Below are 15,672 nucleotides of genomic sequence, written 5' to 3'. Positions count from 1 at the left end.
ACACAACCTCTGACCCATTTTCTCTGCGCAAATGGCAACCTCGGCGTTCAGCACCCGCGGCCCACACCTCGCCGGGGCCGCTGCGCACAATCACCATGACACTGATTACCCGAGAATGTTCCCCCCGCGCGAACCGTAATGGCTTTGACGGTGCCTGCGAGCCTTTGATTGTGCCCTCTCGCTGACCGTGGGCTCCGAATGGGGAAGAATCGCTCTGCTCAGTAACTGAGATGTTGCGTATAAACGTGCGCGACACTTAGATGATGAAACCCAAGCGAGATTTGGAGCCGTTGCCTCGCCTTCCAACTCAAATCGACGGCCTCGCTCACTGAGGCCAGACACAGTGGAGACTCGCTTGCGCGTGTGTTTAGACCAGAGGTGTCCAAACGTTTTTCTTTGAGCGCTGCATACAGAGAAAAAAAAGAAAGGCTGCAAGGGCCACTTCATCATCCTTCACCTTTGTTTTCTTAAATACCCTAAAAATAATGCATAAGTGAAGGGAAGGATTTCCCGAATCAGAATTACAGTAATCCCCCTCCATCGCTGGATTTACGTTCCAGACCACCACCGCAATAAGTGAAATCTGTGATTTAGAAAGTCCATACTTAAAGGCATGTTTTTATAACGTTAAAACTGATAGAAGTGTTTTGGGGCACTGTATTTTTATTCTTTAAGATGTTAGAAATGTTTTTAACTTCCACCCATCCAGCCATTTTCTAATCAGTTTATTCTCACGAGGGCGTACCGGAGCCTATCGCAGCTGTCTTCGGGCAGTAGGCGGAGGACACCCTGAACTGGTTGCCAGCATACCGCAGAATGATCTTACCTATCTATGTCAAACCTATCAACCATAAAAATCTCAAATCTATTATTGTTTTTAGTAAGTACTAGTTCTCATAGGCGGCACATCCATGTGCTGTGTGAAATGTTATTTTTAGTTAACGGTGCTCGCCGCTACGAAACACACAGTCGTCCGTAGGCTGTAGTTTGAGCAGGCTGAGGTAGACACATCGGCCTCCCATGTGTGCTCATAGCAGGCACACGTAAAAAAAAAAAAAAGAGAAAAAAATTTACTAGTGACAACAAAGCTTTTTACGGTGGGATGTGACTGAAGCCCCCCATCATTACTCCACACAAAGTCTGAGAGGCCTTTTAGCGCCCGACAAGAGCAAAGCTCGGCCGTCATTACCTTGATGTCGCCTTGCTTGACTTGCAAGCGTCGCTTTGATCCCCTAATGAAGCGCCATCCGTTATTTCTGTTCTTACTCACTCACGCCAGGCCTGCTTCCACGAGACTGCCTGGGTGACGCCATGTGAAACGCCAAGCCCCCCCCCCCCCCCCCCAATTCACCAACCCCCTACCTAAGGGCGCCACACACATACAACTCTCAGACTTAGATCTATATTTGCACTAACCACTCCTGTCTACCTGTCGATACATTTGCATATTTTCAAAAGGAAGTTTCGTGTTTTGATGCTGACTCAAAATGAACATTTGGGTATGCGGCCTGTTGTCCAGAGTTTTTGGAAAATTTCAACTAATGAGAAGACATTTCCAAATCTCACCTTCCTGTGTTTGTTGATGGTAGAACTACTTTTCTCCCTTGTATGACCCCACGTTATGTCCTATTCCCCTAAATGAGCCAGTAGTTGTCTGTATACAGTACTGTACATACCGCAATTTACTTTGTTTAGGTGTGAATTACCTCAGTAAAACTGTGCCACTCAATCAAGCGGCTCCAATTTAACATCCTTTGCTCTCACAGTTTTGTTTCTTTACTCAGTGAGCCCACGGGGGTGAAGGCAACAATGAGCTCCAATTAACTCATTCAGTACCAGCCAATTCTTGGCCAAGTCTGAAAAGACGTTCAAAAACGTCTTTGGGAGTGAATGAGTTAATGGGTTTCGACTTTTAGACCCAAGTTGACAATTCAAAGTTTGGAGCTTCAAGGAAACCGTGAAGTGAAAGCTGTGTGAGCGGGATAGTCACACACCCTGAGGTGCTAGCACCTTTACCAAGCTGTACCTCTAACTCTACGCTGCAGTAAAGACGAGAAGCATCATTAACGCTTCAAACGGAACACCGGGCCCAAACCTGGCGCGGGCGTGCTGTGCGGTTTTGCTCCGAGTGAGATTCCACGTGTGTGTATGAAGTTTGTGGTTTTGAGCCGCCTATTAATAAGCTGCTAATTGGCCTGCTGAGTATTCGGTGTGGGGGATGATGAGTGAGGGGTTGGGGGGGTGATCCAAAACAGCGCCAGGGTGTGGCCCACATGCTGGGTTGAGCGGGAAAAAGAAAGTAAAAAGTAAAAAATAAAAGAGAAAAAATATACACTTTAAAGACATATCCTGAAATCCTGATCCAGTCTGTACATGTTAGCCATGAAGCTGACATGATTTCATGATGCACAGCTGCACACAAGACAAAGAGAGGATGTCATTACAGTATGTGAGCGGATCAGGTTACTTCCCCGAGACTCCCTGGCTGCCTGCTCCCATGTGCCAGGCTGGCACACTGCTGGCTGGCTGGCACACGTGCTTGCCCGCCTGCCGCTTGCTGGCCACTCACTCAAAATCATGCGCATCCACATTCTATTGTTTCAAGACACTTTCATTGCGTTTAGTGTGGCTTTGCGAGTGAGTTGCTTTGCCCTGACTTATTGGAAGGAAGTTCTGAGTAACCGCTTAATTGCTTTTTGGTTTGTTTTTAATCAGAGCATGAATGTCAAGTGAACAACATTTAAAATGTTTTCTTTAAATAAGAATTGTAAAAATAAATGAAGGAAAATTCAGCTAGAACTAATCGTCTTTCTTTGTTTACACTTGTGAAACAGCTAGCTCAATCGGCTCACCACATCCAAGTAAGGGTCTGATAGACGGACATTTTTCGGCAGGCATGGATGAAAGTGCACGAGTCATTTTGAAAACTGCTTCTTTGTAGGGCCGTCAAGACTGTGCATGCAGTCCTGAGACTGCCTCGTTTCTTTTTTGGGGGGGATGTAGTAAAACACGAAATTGATGAAACAGAATCACGTGACACACGTCTCACTGACGAACCAAAACAAATCAACAATAGTTACAAAAGAAAAGCGAGCACAACATATCTCCATGTAACCGTGTGGAAAAGGTTTTTTCTTCCTCAAAGAAAAAGTCAGGTAACAATCAAAACGATATTTCATTGAAACTACTCAGACAGGTTCGAATTGTGGGAATGCTTGTTTGTTCTGTATGTGCCCTGCAATTGACTAGAAAACAGTCCAAGGTGTCCACCAATTCTCTTGCCAGGTCAAATGGAATGGGCTGAGCAGATGAGAACTGCTAAAAAAAAATATAAATAAAATAAAATAAAGCATAAATGGATTAACTTCACAGTAGACCGTAATTCCTTAGCTGCAAATGTCCCTGTTCTGTGTTAACGTTCCCGCATGCACTTTTAAAATGCTGCAACTCTGTTCCCCAAAGCCTTGATAAGCTTGTTGTTGGCCCTGCCCGCCAGACACGCACTGAAACCCGATCGCGTCCTTCTCCAGACTTCGAGAGCCTCTCGTACTTGCACCAGGCTCGACTATGAGCTCAAAGAAAGTCGCTGCCACCCATGCAGCATTAAGCCAAATATTCAACTCAACGTGGACGTCTTCCTCAGCAATGAGGACGATTGTCAATTGTTTCACGCTAAACTGGGTCAGTGGTTCTTCATCAGACATCCAGAGTGAATTCAAGTAAAGAGGACAAAGGAGGAATGCAAATTATGTTCATCTTATTTTTTTTGCGATAACACAAAACGTTTTATGGTTTAATGTCATGGATAGTGTTTACTATTCAGCTAAAGTCTTCTGTTGCCCAGCCAATAATTTTTCCACCGGCAAAAAAAAAAAAATTCTGCCAAGTGCGTCGGAGTTTGGATTTGGGCAGGCTGAAGAGCTGAAGCTTGTCAGTTTTTCGTTGTGCACTGAATTTGACGTAATTTAATGGAACGTTCTTAGGAAATGTTGGTGGATGGCTCAGTGGGTGACGCTGCTGACTTTAGACAAGACAAAGGTTCAAATCCCAGTCAAGGCAGACCACCGACCCATGGTAAATGGGTATCCAGTTGTAAGAGCCCACCCAAAAGTAACTAACCTGATAACACATTTCCTGGTAGCTTTTATTCATCCGTTTGAGCAATATTTAGCCCCTGTTAGTTCAAAATTGCGACCCATTTTGCTGCAAATCCTCAACCCAATACATGACCCAGCATTGGCTCGATCCATTTTAGACCCAGCACGAGCTAACTGCGGGACACAGTTTGGGTTGCATTTGATCCATCGCTTTGAAGAGTGAGACGCTTATGACTATCATGCTGTTTTGTTTTCATTTTGAACAGTTTCCAATTGCGTCAATTACACGCACGATATACTTTCACACTCCCAGCTGGTGTTCTTTTAACTTTACCAGCTGTAAATATACTTTATGAGTTCTAATAAATAGTGAAAAACACCATCGTGACTGAGCAAAAATGTATGACTTGATTTATGACTTGCTGATTTCTGCCACAGTGGCTCGTGACTTGGACACACAGTGTGTTGACTTACTCCCATCTCTGGTTCGAAGGTCTCTCCATGGCAACGAAATCTCCGAGCTTCCTGATGGCATCTTCGGTGACGTGGCCTCTCTCTCCCACTTGTAAGGTTCACACACACACACACACACACACACACACGCACACACACACACACACGCCCTCATACAGATGTACATATGCTTTCAGGCAGCAGACTGGCACACAGTGGCCAGTCTGTAGTCCTCTTTGGTGGGCCCGACCTCCCTCCCCTCACTCTAATTAGGCGCACTGTGGTTAAGCTTGCACAGAGACCTCCACTGTCCCATCTCTATCTCCAAAACACACATACGCTCAGATGGTCCGCACAGATCTGCGTGCTTATTTATTTATGGATTTTTTTTTTTTTGCACACATCATTCCTAACTCATCATCGAAAGACTTATCAAAACATGAGGCGTGGCCGAAGGAAGGAGCAAGACATTCTGAAGCGTCCTGGCAAAACGCATGGCGGGCCATTGATCTTTGCTCCCGGTCAAGTGGCGTCCGTGTTTGCAGATGTCAGGTGTCAGCTATTGGCGTGGCCTGAAAGATGAGGCGGTGTGCCGCCGTAATGGAAGTGCATCGATTCAGAAGCGTGAGGACAGAGTCCTGCATTGATCCAAATGTGACACAAGCGCTTAAGAGCGTCTCGACGTCACTCGTTGGCAGTGCGGCATAGAGGATAAATATTCACTCCATCTCTTTTATTTCTCCACATTTGTACTCATACCACACACAGAGTTGACTGATGCAGGGGCGGACTTAGCATTGGGCAAACACAGGTCCCAAAGATTTCCAGCAGCGTGCCCTCTCATTGGTCGCAGTAGCACTGTTGTCAGTTTCAGCAGTGGAGGATGAAGTGCAGATGAAAAATGTAGAATGACACCAGTGACACTTTTTATCAAGAGGAGTTCAGTATCACAGCGATTGAAATCCCGCACTGCCTTAAATACTCATCAATTTTGTAATCGATGGCAAGTCTTGAGCTCACTCGCTTGTGACATAATCTTCAAGAAAGATTTTAAACACCTTATCTCACTCAGGAAATATCGTATACGTTTCTGAAATTACGCTTTGTTCAGAATTTTTGCAAGAAAATGATAAGCAGGGCCCCACCATGGCTTTGCCTTCGGCCCCCAAATGATGTTTGTCTTTGTGGAAGGTCGAGAGAGACATCAGGTGGTAGTGCAGGGTACTACACTAATAGAGCTGGATCTGCAAAAAGTAGTAATTTATTGTACAATCATTTTCATGGCATTTTAAAAATAAGTTATGATAAATCAACAAATATACTCAGTAAAAGTTCATTACTAATTTTTCGATAGGGGCGCATTGCAGTGGGATGTTTGTCATCTTGAAACGCAATATGAACAGTGCCACAGTATGATTAAAACAGTACACATTGACAACAGAAATTAAACTCAAACATCACTTAATCCAGTACAGACTGCAATAACTCAAGTCAACTTTGATTGCTTAGCACGAAAAAAGGACAAATGAAAAGTACTCCATTCCAACTCAATATTAAATATTTTGTTAGTTTCACTTGGCCAAACTTACAATACAATACAATACATTCTGATTTATATAGCGCTTTCACAACAGCGGCAGCTGTAACAAAGCGCTTTACAAAACAGTTAACATAAAGTAAAATAATAAACACAACACACAACATAAAACACAAACAGTCGTGCAGTCCTAACCACTTTTCCGTCACACGCTTTGTTGTTTGAAGCGGTTTGAGATGAAAGAGGAGAGAATCAAAGTGTCCTTTAACCAGTGGATCAGAGACGTCATGCTCAAAATGAGCACACGTCGGCTACAAGCTAAGTTTCAAAGTCAACAAGAAGCTGTAGCATCCATTGACGAAAAAAGAGATTGGTTCACTTCTCCTGTCCCATGGAAATCCACTTCAATTCCAAGCGGCGACTCACGGTTCCAAATACGCATCGGTGCTCTTCGCCAACGCTCCTCTCTCCTCATCCTCAACTTCAGCGGCCATCCATCCAGCCGCACCGACGCCAACTGTCCAACAGCGCTGACATAGCCACTGAACAAATCGGGGTTGTGAAAAATGCTGCCCATTACTGGCGCAAAAAACACAAGCGCCCCAGGTCTGTCCAGCACCGACAGTCAATGGCGCCGACATTCGTCCCAATCAAAATCTGTGCTGGTACAGGCGTGCTGCCGAGAAGGCGCAACCACCAAGCACAGATACTGCTCCTTTGACGAATGTCGTGGCCAAAAAGCGCTGAAAACGGTCCATATCAGGTCCACACGATCAAACAACAAACAACATGTGACAAAACAAAAGACAAAAACAGCAAAAAAGAACAAAAAAGCAAGGCTCTTGAAGAGCACTTGCCGAAGGCTGCCTACTCGGGCGCCATCTTGGGAAAAAAAAAAAAAAAAAAAAAAAAAAAAAAAAAAAACTTCAGTGGGCTCAGTACAATGCCAGCTGCACAAGTCATCTATATGAATCACTGCACCACCAGGGGAGAGATGACTGATTGGTAGTTTTCCAAGTGTGAAGGTCACAAGCTCCTCTATTAGTGATGATAAAATTGGATTATTGAGGCATTTTTTTCATTATATTTTTATCAGAGCAATCGGCGCCAACCCGCTGTACTGCGACTGCCGCCTGCGCTGGTTGTCTGACTGGGTCAAGACCGGATACAAAGAGCCTGGTATCGCCCGCTGTGCTGGTCCACACGGTCTGGAGGGCAAACTCCTGCTCACCACACCAGCAAAGAAGTTTGAATGCACGGGTGAGCTACATTGAAGCCAAATGTACACCGGGGTTCTAATAGTTTGGGATTTTTCATTATGGTTATTTTTATTTTGCTTTGAGATTAAAGTTTTTTTTAAATTCGGGTTCTTTTCATTAGTTTTATTACTTTATTTATTTTATTGATTTTTTAATGCTTGTTTTTAGTCTTTATTAGTTTTTGTGTTAGTTTTTTTTAATTTAAAGAGTATTTGTGGGTTGCAAATAAGTCACTAAAAGCATCTGTTTCAACTTCTTTCTGACACTAATACCGCCATAAATAAATGTCAAATAACCACAAAAGTTAAATGTATGAAATTAATTGACAAAGATGAAAATGGAAGGACATGTTCATTATGATTATAGTTAGTGTGATAAAAACACCCCTATGTCTATTTTATTTCATGAACCAAACTGTTGGGATTTTTTTGTTGTTGTTGTTTTTTCATTAACCATCTAACCTTGCTGTACACTGAGAACTTTCGGTACACCTCAATATTGAAATGTTATGTTTTTGTCCTCGTCTCAAAGGTTCATGCTTATAATATGTTTATTCCATTTACATAGGTGAGGTGGACACAGCGGTGCTGGCCAAGTGTAACCCGTGTCTGTCCAGCCCGTGTCAGAACCAGGGTGTGTGTCATAGCGACTTGGTGGACATCTATAGGTGCAACTGTGCTCCGGGATTCAAGGTCAGAATCATTCCGTGAGCACGCTCAGCGGAGGCGTCGACGTTTTGCTGGTCTGACCCTAGATTCTCATCTCAGGGCAAGAACTGCGAGACTGCTCTAAACGCCTGCGTGAGCAACCCTTGCGCCAACGGAGGTCGATGCCAAGTGGATAAGGAGGATGAGGGTCAGTACAGGTGAGGAAGATTATCCAAAATACAGTTCATACAGTATTTAAAATATATAAAAAGCTGCATGCTCAGTCAGTTTAAGTCTCAATAAACATGTTGATCTTTGCGTGCGTATTGCAGCTGCACATGTCCGCTGGGTTTTGAGGGCCCCACCTGCAAGATCAACATTGACGACTGCGAGGACAACGACTGCGAGAACGGCGCCACCTGCGTGGACGCAGTCAACAACTACACTTGTTTTTGTCCCCCCTACTACACAGGTGACAAAGCCACACGGGCCAGCACTCGACAGCTCCATGTTGCTGTTTGTAATATTACAAATGATCTGCGTGCAGGGGAGATGTGTGAGGAAATGGAGGACATGTGCGCCCCAGGACGAAGCCCCTGCAAACATCAGTCTACCTGCCTCATCACCTCCTCTGGGCCCAAGTCGGTGATTTAAAAAAAAAAAAAGCAAACACACAACAGACGCATTAGACTCAAATGTGTACGTTTGTGCGCATCAGGTGCATGTGCGCTCCTGGTTACGTGGCTGACGACTGCAGTGTGGACTACGACGACTGCCAGGAGCATCGCTGTCAAAATGGAGCCCAGTGTGTGGACGAGCTGAACGGGTACACCTGTCAGTGTGAGAAAGGTTATAGGTGAGCACACGCATCTGTTTAAAAAAAAAAAAAAAAACTGTTGAATTTTTTTGGACTTTTGGGAATTTGGAAAAAAAGATGAGAAGAGTGCTAAAGGTGTCCACGTGTTTACCTATCATTGTTTCACGAAAGTTGAAGTGGCCAAGCTTTATTTGCATTGTTGTTATTGTCTGACTTGACTAATTGACTTATAACATTATGCCACACATTTGATGGAATTTTGCAAATTTGTTGTCGACACCCCACCCCCAGGGTTGCCGGTCTGCTAACGTTATGGACTTGAATGAACCGGCGTGCACACACAAAAAAACAAATTAAAAATCATTTTACTGTCTTTTAACGTCACCTGTTAGACCCACAAAATATGTGAATAATTTGGATATATATTTACCATAATACAGATTCATTTTTTGCTTTTGCTTGTTAGAAAAAACAAAAACAAAACATGGGAGGATGACCTCGAAAAAAAATAAGCATCACAATCTTGAGAACTAAAAAAAAATCTCACTTAAGTTATGGCCTCATCAATTTGATCATTTCTCTTTTCCTATTCTGCCCACAGTGGTCAGCTGTGTGAAGTTCCGCCCTCGCCGCTGTCCCTGTGCGAACTTGCTGACTGTCAGAACGGCGCCCCCTGTGTGGAGCGAGGTGGCCGCGCCCTCTGCCAGTGCCCCCCAGAGTTTGGCGGGCCACGCTGCGAGAAGCTGGTCAGCGTCAACTTTGTGGACAGAGACTCCTACCTGCTGCTCTCTGACCTCAAGAACTGGCCGCAAGCCAACATCACCCTGCAGGTACGCCCCATCGTGCTTCGCCTTCCACTAAATTCTCTTCCAATCCACTCCTTACCTCCCTGCCTGCTATGTCCGCAGGTTTCCACAGCGGAGGATAACGGCATCCTCTTATACAACGGAGACAATGATCACATTGCAGTGGAGCTGTACCAAGGTCACGTAAAGGTCAGCTACGACCCAGGCAGCCAGCCCAGCCACGCCATCTACAGGTCAGACGCTCTCACTGTAGCGCGGCGACATCATTGACGATCACTTCTAAACATTTGTCACGTTTGCTTCCCACCCGCCAGTGCTGAGACCATCAATGACGGTCAGTTCCACACGGTGGAGTTGGTCACGTTGGACCAGATGGTGAACCTGTCCATCGACGGGGGTCTCCCCACCACCATGGACAGCTTCGGGGCAGTGCGGCCCCTCAACGGAGAGGCTCCACTATACGTGGGGGGTAGGGGCCCTCTCCAGAACACACCTCCCTCCTCTTCAGGCACTCTTAACTACTACACTACTGTCGAATGTCAATCATCCCCTCCCCACCACCACCACCACCACCAAAAAAAAGCCGCCAGCCCCCTTCTCCTTCTCATCATCCGCAATTGAGCCACTCATTGCTGTTTGCAATCCTCAAAAGTAGCCAAGTGCCTTAGTGGTTTTACTCCTAAAAAGTATCTTGATTATTATTTTCAACTCCTCTCACATCATGGTTACGGTAGTTTAAAATGAACACTGCACTTACGTCAGCTAAAATACTGAATTTCAATTATCCAATTAAAAAGTATTGAACCTACTAGTAAAATGCGAAAAAAATTGTTCTTCCAAATGAAATGGTAATTGAACTTAAATGTTAAAGACAACTGAACTGTACTCAATGTACAGCGATTCTTTCGCATACCGGTACCTCCCTTTGAGAGTCACAGATCTGGTGATAATTTTGGTAAACAGCAGCATAACAAATCATTGTGCAGTGTTTGATTTCACCAGTACCAAAAATAATCCTTCGTGTGTGACTTACGATCACTTTCGACATTACGCCATGTCGATGAATTTTTGCGAGGCGAGCATGAAACCGGCTGTCACGAGTCATGGCTGCAAATGTGTTTTGTGTGTTGATATCTTTCAAAATCATAACAGAAGACTTTTCATGTGCGCAGCTTCCCTCTCTTTTGAGGATGCTGTGTCTTGCGGTGCCAATATCCATTCACAGAGCTGCCTAGACTTTAGAATTTCATGCGTCCCGCTTGTAATTAGTTTCAGCCCCCCCCAAAAAAAACTATTATTTTAACATGTATTCTAATGAGTAACAATAGCATGTCATAATATTATATACATTATAGTAAATAAATATATTGTATTTTTCTTGCAGCTAACCAGTACAGCACTATTAGCCCTTCTTTGTGGAGAATCATGAATATGTGCCTGAATCCCGTTATATTGTCTGTCTACATGTCCTTGCTGCACTCTTTGTGTTCAATCCATTGGTGACAGGGTTTTGCATTGCAAAAAAAAAGTTTCATTCAGCATTAAGCTTGAAAGGCTAATCTTAAGGCAAAATTTTGGGGTTGTTTTAAATGCACATGGTGTAATTCTATTTTATTTTTAGTTTGACAGTAAACATCAGTTAGCAGTGGTATTAAACAGCTTGAAGCCTCTTTTGATTCATTGTTCACTATTTGTCAAACGGTTGCTTGTTAGAAAGTGCGTTGAATCCACTGTATCAAAAAATTGTGTTTTACTATTGGTCTTGGCTGTACAGTGTCCTTGAGTGTTGTGAAAGGCGCTTACAAATGTGATGTATTATTATTATTATTATTATAAAACCAAAAATCGGTCACGTCACGGCTGGTATCTCAAAAACACGTAATTTAAGTCACTGGTCTAGCAAGGCACTACTCGATATATAAGCCGAGAAAAAAAATGGCACCGTAGGACACATCTGCTTAAAAAGCCTTTCCTTCATTTCACTCCTACCTTCCCTGTGTCAACTGTCTGTTCGTGCTCCTACTTGGCAAGCGTCATTCCTCTAAACACCTTGTGACCTCCCGCAGGGATGCCCGTGGGTGTACACCCGGGCGCCTTCCGCCTGTGGCATATCCAGAACAGCTCCAGTTTTCACGGATGCATCCAAAACCTGTACATCAACAACGAGCTGCAGGACTTCACCAAGACCCAGATGAAACCTGGCGTGGTGCCGGGCTGCGAGCCTTGCAGGAAGATCTACTGCGTGCACGGCATCTGCCAGCCTGACGGCCTCCAGGGGCCCGTGTGCTACTGCCGGCCAGGCTGGGCCGGACCTCACTGCGATCTGCCGGCCTCCAACCCCTGTCAAGGCAGCAAGTATGTTAGCCAAAGCACAGCCGACACTGTTTCAGTCTTCCAAAAAAAAAACCAGCAACAAAAACTTTTGGAACATGTTATCAATAAGAAAAATAGCAGTCAAAAGTATGTTTAATCTTCGTCAAACTCTGCCTTTTTTTCCCCCACCATTCAATGAATGTCCGTTACTGAGGTCGTACGATATATATTAAAAGGGACGATGTGTGTCTATAGATGCGTCCATGGCCGATGCATCCCGCTGGACAACGAATCTTACCGCTGCGATTGTACCGAGGGCTACCGCGGTGCACTGTGCAACCAACAGGGAGAGCTGTTCAACCCCTGCCGCCGGCTGAATTGCAAACATGGCCGCTGCCAGATCTCCGACACGGGAGACGCCTACTGTCACTGCGAAAGTGGCTACACAGGGGAACTCTGTGATATAGGTTTGACTCCAATGCTTATTCATCATAGTTACGGTGGCTATAAGAAGTCTACACACCCCTGTTCAAATGCCATGTTTTTGTGATGGTCAAAATTGGGGCCTTCGCAAAGGTGAAGGGAATTATGAAAAAGTTTTGGTCCCACATAGTTCACAAAAACCTGATATTTGAATAAATGGTGTGTAGACTTTTCATATGCACGCCCCAAAGGAAGTTATGTTTTCAAATGTTAATTTTGTTTCCATCTTCTTGGCCTCCTCTTAATCCAGATTTATATTTATAATATAACCACTGTACTTGTGTCATCATTTCAGTTTGTTTTTTGGTTGTTGTTTTTTTTTTTTAATATAGCAACTTCTCTGCTGGTGTTTTTCATCCTCCAGAGTCGGCGTGCCGGGGCGAGCCCATGCGGGACTTCTATCAGGTGCAGCGAGGCTACGCTATCTGCCAGACAACGCGTACCGTGTCCTGGGTGGAATGCAACGGCGTGTGCGAGGCAGGCACCTGCTGCGCCAGCCAGCGGATGAAGCGCCGGAAATACACGTTTGAGTGCAGCGACGGGACCACTTTCAGCGAGGAGGTGGAGAAGAGCATCAAGTGCGGCTGTGTGGGCTGCAGTGTCTAGAACATGATGGAAAAGAGAGATTCTAAAGGAAATATATAAAATCTCTATCTATATATTGAGAACTTTGATTCTTGTAAAATAGGACATGTACTTTGTGAGCTGCAGTATTGAGTTGTGACTCAAAAGGCTCCAGAGGCCCCCCGACCCCTGCCCACCCCACCGCAAACAGCAGTGAGGGCAGCGTGACGGGGGCGAATGAAAGAAGAAAAGAGCTGGGGCATTGACCAAGTGTCACGTGACAGTTTGTTGTTTATTTGTCAGGCAACCACACAAACCCACGCACATGCTCAGAAAAAGATATTCGAGTGGCACATAAGTGCGGATGCAGTGACTAACTGGGCTCGTTCAGTCCCCCAGCATGCATTACCCTTTCCTTCCAGCAGGAGGCGATCTAGCGTCTCCTCCTCGTGACACCTTGCAGTATTCAACACGAGGAGCAATAAGTTGGCTGATTAAAAACCACATAAAACTTTGTAATTGATTGATTAGATTTTTTTCCCTGTTGTATCGTGCTCTTTTCTCATTTTTTATTTGTATTTTATTTCACCGTGTAACCTTCAAAAAGGAAACCTCCCCGTTTATATAGAAATGCCTAACAGATTCTAATATATATATACATATATATATATTTGTATTTCTTTTTTTGTGGGGGTGGGGGGTGGGTATAGTATTTTTCTATGTTAAGTGGAAGGTTGGTGGTAAAGGGTGCTGGCTTGGTCTTTTTGTTTTTAATAATTTGTCCACCATTTAATGGCAAGTAGTAATGGGCCACAAACTTGGATTTTAAAAAAAATTGAATATCGTGGGAAAGTTTATTTCAGTAGTTCAAATCAAAAGGTGAAACACGATCAAACATGTGAAAATGTTTTTCAAAAGCCAGTTCTTACCTAATTGGTATTGTTTAAAAAAAAGCATTTTTGACTGTTTCATACGTAATAGTTGAAGTCCTTGGAGAAGGAGTTTTGTCAGCTTTAATCATTCAAATTATGTGAAATTAAATCGTGAAATCCTGTATTTCACTGTATGTAGTGAATCGAGCCGCTGTTTCACTTTTTGAATTGAACCACAGATGTAAGTGGAGTTTTCTAAAAGATTCAAGTGTTTTTCGATGCATCTATATACGTATAGGAGCCACTGCTGGTCTGCTCTGGAACTCTGTCGTTAAATATTGTATATGTTGTCTTCCATGTGAATATTACATCCCGTTCATGAGCGCATCGGCCTGTTTTCGCTCCTCTTATAATTTATTTTTTTTGTACGGCCATGCATTATGTGTGCATTGCAGTTTTCCTGATATTTACAAAAACATTCAAAAGAAAACAAAAATGAATTCAAAAACTGCGTTAAAAAAAACTATGAAGCTAAAGTTCAACGTACATCATAAGCTGCTGTCAAGCATGAGTCGTGTTGGGAAAATAACACAACCATGCAACCGCTATGACACATAAAAGGTTAGGACATTTTCTAGTTGATATTTAAAAAAAAGAAATCTTGAGGTGCCAATTCGTTGAGCACATAGCTGAATGTATAAATGTGTACAGATAATAAATATGCTTTTTTCCTGAAGTGGTAACGTTTAGCTGTTCTTTAGTTTAGAATGGATCACATACTGTTCTGATATTGGGAATTCTGGTAATTATGTAACCGTATAGATGCTCACCGTCCTCCTTAGAGGCCGCGGGCCTCATAAAGGCGCACCTTTCGTGGAATGTGACTTTTTGTTGGCTTCTGTCGGTTCACGTCTCCTTGGTGTGCAAGTACAACTTCCTGGTAGACATCTTCGTGGTGCTTGTGCTATATTGAGATGTACTGTATCTCAAATCAGTGAGACTCTCCATCTTATGAGCTATGATATACATAACGATGTTCATATAAACCACACAATGTTGTAAAAAGATGTTGCTTCTCTGTCAAAGGACTTGATGGTGGGATTGAAGCGAAATACGCCCCGAAATTATTCTGAATGTATGTAATGCCACCGACAAAATGTTTACCAAACCTCCACTCTTTTCTTTCATTAAACTTCTATGTGTGTGCTTTTAACAACTTCCTTATCTTTTTAGTCCAATTTTACTGACAAACCACATCAATTTCTGGTCACTTCACATAGAAGATGAAGAAGACTGAAAAAGGCCTGGTGTGTGGCCATGTTGTCACACACCATGAAGCTGGTGTGACAACCAAACTGACCTTCTATACACTTGCTCAAAACCCAATCACCCGAACCCCAAATGCCCAAATCCCAGGGGCCTTAGAAAACCTGGACTTTGACAGATGTGCTCTTATGTGGTAGATTTTTCGGTTAAAAATGCCTTATTATACATGGTCGTTTTTTTTCGGCGAAAAATGCCTGACTATACATGGTCGTTTTTTTAAAGCTAAAAATACCTTACTAACGTGGTAGTTTTTTTCGGCCAAAACGCCTTACTTTACATCAGGGGTGCCATTAGGTAAATCCTGATCTATCGGTAGATCTAAGACAGGTCCCAAGTAGATTCGAGGAGTGTCGAGAAGAAAAAAAACAAACAACTATTTGTGTGTCTTTGTACATGTTAGTAATATATTTTTTGTGTTAATATACACTGCACCCTAATCATCTTATCAGTCTCATTTTCACTATTTTTTTAAAAATAAAATAAAGCACATAAATTAAG

General features: G+C 43.5%; 1 protein-coding gene across 8 annotated transcripts in view; it reads left to right on the top strand.

The window, feature by feature from the left end:
* slit1a (slit homolog 1a (Drosophila)) overlaps positions 1–15,064 on the top strand; it is a 94,310-nt gene extending 79,246 nt beyond the window's left edge. For 2 of the 8 annotated variants that reach the window (XM_052079371.1, XM_052079370.1), the window contains 13 exons: positions 4,591–4,662; positions 7,184–7,347; positions 7,914–8,038; positions 8,114–8,211; positions 8,326–8,465; positions 8,541–8,634; positions 8,712–8,849; positions 9,412–9,640; positions 9,719–9,849; positions 9,931–10,085; positions 11,683–11,971; positions 12,185–12,396; positions 12,777–15,064. In XM_052079371.1, the coding sequence (XP_051935331.1) occupies positions 4,591–4,662; positions 7,184–7,347; positions 7,914–8,038; positions 8,114–8,211; positions 8,326–8,465; positions 8,541–8,634; positions 8,712–8,849; positions 9,412–9,640; positions 9,719–9,849; positions 9,931–10,085; positions 11,683–11,971; positions 12,185–12,396; positions 12,777–13,018 (2,089 nt within the window). In that variant the 3' untranslated portion in view covers positions 13,019–15,064. Of the gene's footprint in view, positions 1–4,590; positions 4,663–7,183; positions 7,348–7,913; positions 8,039–8,113; positions 8,212–8,325; positions 8,635–8,711; positions 8,850–9,411; positions 9,850–9,930; positions 10,125–11,682; positions 11,972–12,184; positions 12,397–12,776 lie in introns of all 8 variants that reach the window. The other 6 variants (XM_052079369.1, XM_052079367.1, XM_052079365.1 and 3 more) reach the window with 4 other exon arrangements.
* The last annotated feature ends 608 nt before the right edge of the window (positions 15,065–15,672 follow it).

This window comes from Hippocampus zosterae, chromosome 11 (genome assembly GCF_025434085.1).
Source record: "Hippocampus zosterae strain Florida chromosome 11, ASM2543408v3, whole genome shotgun sequence".
Taxonomy (NCBI): Eukaryota; Metazoa; Chordata; class Actinopteri; order Syngnathiformes; family Syngnathidae; genus Hippocampus; species Hippocampus zosterae.
The sequence above is the reverse complement of the archived record's forward strand: the minus strand, read 5'-3'. Positions and strand labels throughout refer to the sequence as shown.